Genomic DNA, 2,500 nt, shown 5'->3' on the forward strand with positions numbered 1-2,500 from the left:
CTCTCCGGAGGCCCGGGGGCCGTGCGAGGTCGCTCCTCCTAGCCCTCTCCAAACTGATCGATGTGGTGGTGTCGCGCTCTCCTGGGCCGGGCCTAAGCCGCGCCAGACGAGGGACGGACATTCATGGCGAATGGGACCGATCTTCTCGCTCTGCCAGCGGGCCCCTCGCTTCTCCCCGCACCGGGTGTGTCGTGGGTGGGCGCAGGGGTGCGGAATCCGGCCCGACCCCGCTCTCTTCGCTGAGGGCCGGGGTCCCTCTGACGCAGCAGACAGCCCTCGCGTGGTGTTCTTCTCGAGCCGGCTCCCCCGCCTCCGCGGCGGAGGTGTTAGGGGGGCCGCCCGGTGTCGCGCCGTTGCCGCGCTTCCACCCGGTCTTCGGTGGTGCCCCTGGAGCGCTCCAGGTCGTCCGTCAGGTGCCCGAGGCCGAGCTGGTGGTGTCGCTTCCCGTTCCCTGGCGCTGTGCTTTCCCGTGTCGAACTGGGCTTTCCTCACTGAACCTTACCCGTGCTCCGGCGTGGCGTTTGGTGGTCGTTCTCCCCCGAGGACCGCTCGGGGGGGGGTCGAGGCGGTCGAGCTTTGGCGATGATGGGGGTGTCGGGCTGCCGTCCTGCGGCGGCCGGCCCCGGGCGCGTGCCCGCACGCAGCCAGCATAGTCCCACGGCGTTGCGGGCGCGTGAGCGACAGTGGTGGGTGCCGTTGTGTCGGCGGGGTCCCCTCGGGGGCGACCGGGGCCTCTTAAAGATAGGCCTCCCCGAGCCCGTCGTTGCTTTCCCCCTTCTCCTCGTTGGGGGGACAGCCGGCCCCTCGTCCTGGCGGGCGGGGGCTGCTGGCCGAGCTGCGTGGCGGGGGGACGGCGGGTCCCCCCGCGGGCTCGGCACACACGGACCTGACCGCGGACGCTCGTACATCTCTTTGTGGCCCCTACCGCAGACCCCCCCAAGCTCCCTGTGTGGAAAAGTCCGACGGACGGGTGTCGCTCGCCTTGGGCTTCGGGGGTGGCGCCCCCTCGGCGGAGGAAGCCTTCTCTAGCGATCCGAGAGGGTGCGTTCGGCCCCCTTGGGTCCGCCGCCCCTCCTTCCGCCTCTGTGCGCCCCACCGGTAGCCGGAGGGTCCGCCGTTCGAGCCCCCGCGGCGGGGGTGTGCCGAGCGGCGGCGCCCGCTCCTCTTGGCCTACCGCGTCCCGCGCCTCCCCCCTCCGAGTCGGGGGAGGGTCCCGCCGGGCCGAGTTGGCGTCCCGGCCGGTCGTCGGGCGCCCGGTACTACGGTCGGCGAGGCGAGGGGCTTCCGGGCTTTCTCGGGACGCGCGTGCTGTGCTGGCGTGGTCGTCGCCGAGGCAACGGGTTCGCCCTTGCCGAGGCGCGGAGAGAGGGGGCCGCCCCGCTCTTGCCCCCGCGGGGGATGCGCTTTCCCGGAGCAAGGGGGCGGCGTGTACGCCTCTCCCGCCCGTCCTCTCCTCTCCTCGTCCCCGGGGCGAGTCGCCGCAGCCGGCGGGGGTGCTGCGGGCCGCCGCGGGGGGAAGTGGTGTGTGGTGGCGCTCGGCGGTTCCGCCTCGGTGCGGCGCCCGGGGTTCAGGCGCGGTGCTTCCCCCGGGGTCGCGCGGTCGGTCGGCCGCCCCCGGAGCCGACGGCTGGGCTCTGCCGTGCGGAGCCGTGGGAACCCGGAAGGGGGTTTCCGGCGGACGGTCCCGGTCGGAGAAGGTCTGAGAGCGCCGAGAGAGGCCCTCGGTTTGAGTGAGAAAAGCGTGCCCCGGCCGGCCTCGCGTCCCCCGTCCCCGCCTTCGGGCGCGGTCGGGCGGGCCGTGGCGGCGGGGTTTGGCGGTTGGCGCGGCCGGGGTTTCCCCGGCGGTCGTCGGGTTCGCGCTGTGCGTGCGGGCGGCGGGGGCGTGTGCGCGCCTCCCCGGAGGTTTTGAGGGGCTGGTTCCCGGCTGACGGGGCCGGCCGTCGTCCCGGGCCGTGGTTTGCGGGACCGCCCTTGTGGCTGGGCGGTGGGATTCCCGCGCGTGTTTTCCCGGTGGCCCGGTCGTGTCCGAGGGCCTTGGGCTTCCGGTGCCCTGGTCGTGACCACCCTCGCCCGCCCCGCGCACGTCGCGTCCGCGGCCGTCGCGGTCCCGTCCCGTCGCGTTGCAGGGACAGAAGGCCGCTGGGTGGCCCCTCCCCTCTGGAGGGTGTCTCGCTCGCCCGTAGCTTGCCGGCCAGCCTCCCCCGCCCGGCTCTGTCCTCGTGGGGGTTGGCACGTCCGCGCCGGCGGCGGGTGGCGTTGGCGGGAGCGGAGTCGCGCCCGTTCGGGGGGTCGCGTCTGGCCGGGTCGGCCTCGCGAGGCTTTTCTCGCGGGGCCCTCTTCTCTTGTGTCTGGCCCGCCGCTGCCTTTGTGCCCCCCGCCTCGGGTTTCGGGCGCGGGGGACGCTCCCCCCACACGGGCTCGGCAACGCCTCCGCGTACGCACCGCCGCCTCTTTGTGGTCCGCCTCTCCCTCCCCCGCCTCGCCCGCTCGGCCGCGCGTG

General features: G+C 74.8%; 1 protein-coding gene across 1 annotated transcript in view; it reads right to left on the reverse strand.

Moving 5' to 3' along the window:
* Nucleotides 1–121: 121 nt before the first annotated feature.
* LOC126000728 (collagen alpha-1(I) chain-like) overlaps nt 122–2,500 on the reverse strand; it is a 4,783-nt gene continuing 2,404 nt past the window's right edge. Inside the window, exons 3-6 of the mRNA XM_049767862.1 lie at nt 1,756–2,500; nt 982–1,699; nt 503–835; nt 122–387 (exon numbers count right to left, since the gene is read on the reverse strand). The exon at nt 1,756–2,500 is cut by the window's right edge and continues 1,070 nt beyond it. Of these exons, the coding sequence (XP_049623819.1) occupies nt 122–387; nt 503–835; nt 982–1,699; nt 1,756–2,500 (2,062 nt within the window). The remainder of the gene's footprint in view (nt 388–502; nt 836–981; nt 1,700–1,755) is intronic.

This window comes from Suncus etruscus, unplaced genomic scaffold (assembly GCF_024139225.1).
Source record: "Suncus etruscus isolate mSunEtr1 unplaced genomic scaffold, mSunEtr1.pri.cur scaffold_97_ctg1, whole genome shotgun sequence".
Taxonomy (NCBI): Eukaryota; Metazoa; Chordata; class Mammalia; order Eulipotyphla; family Soricidae; genus Suncus; species Suncus etruscus.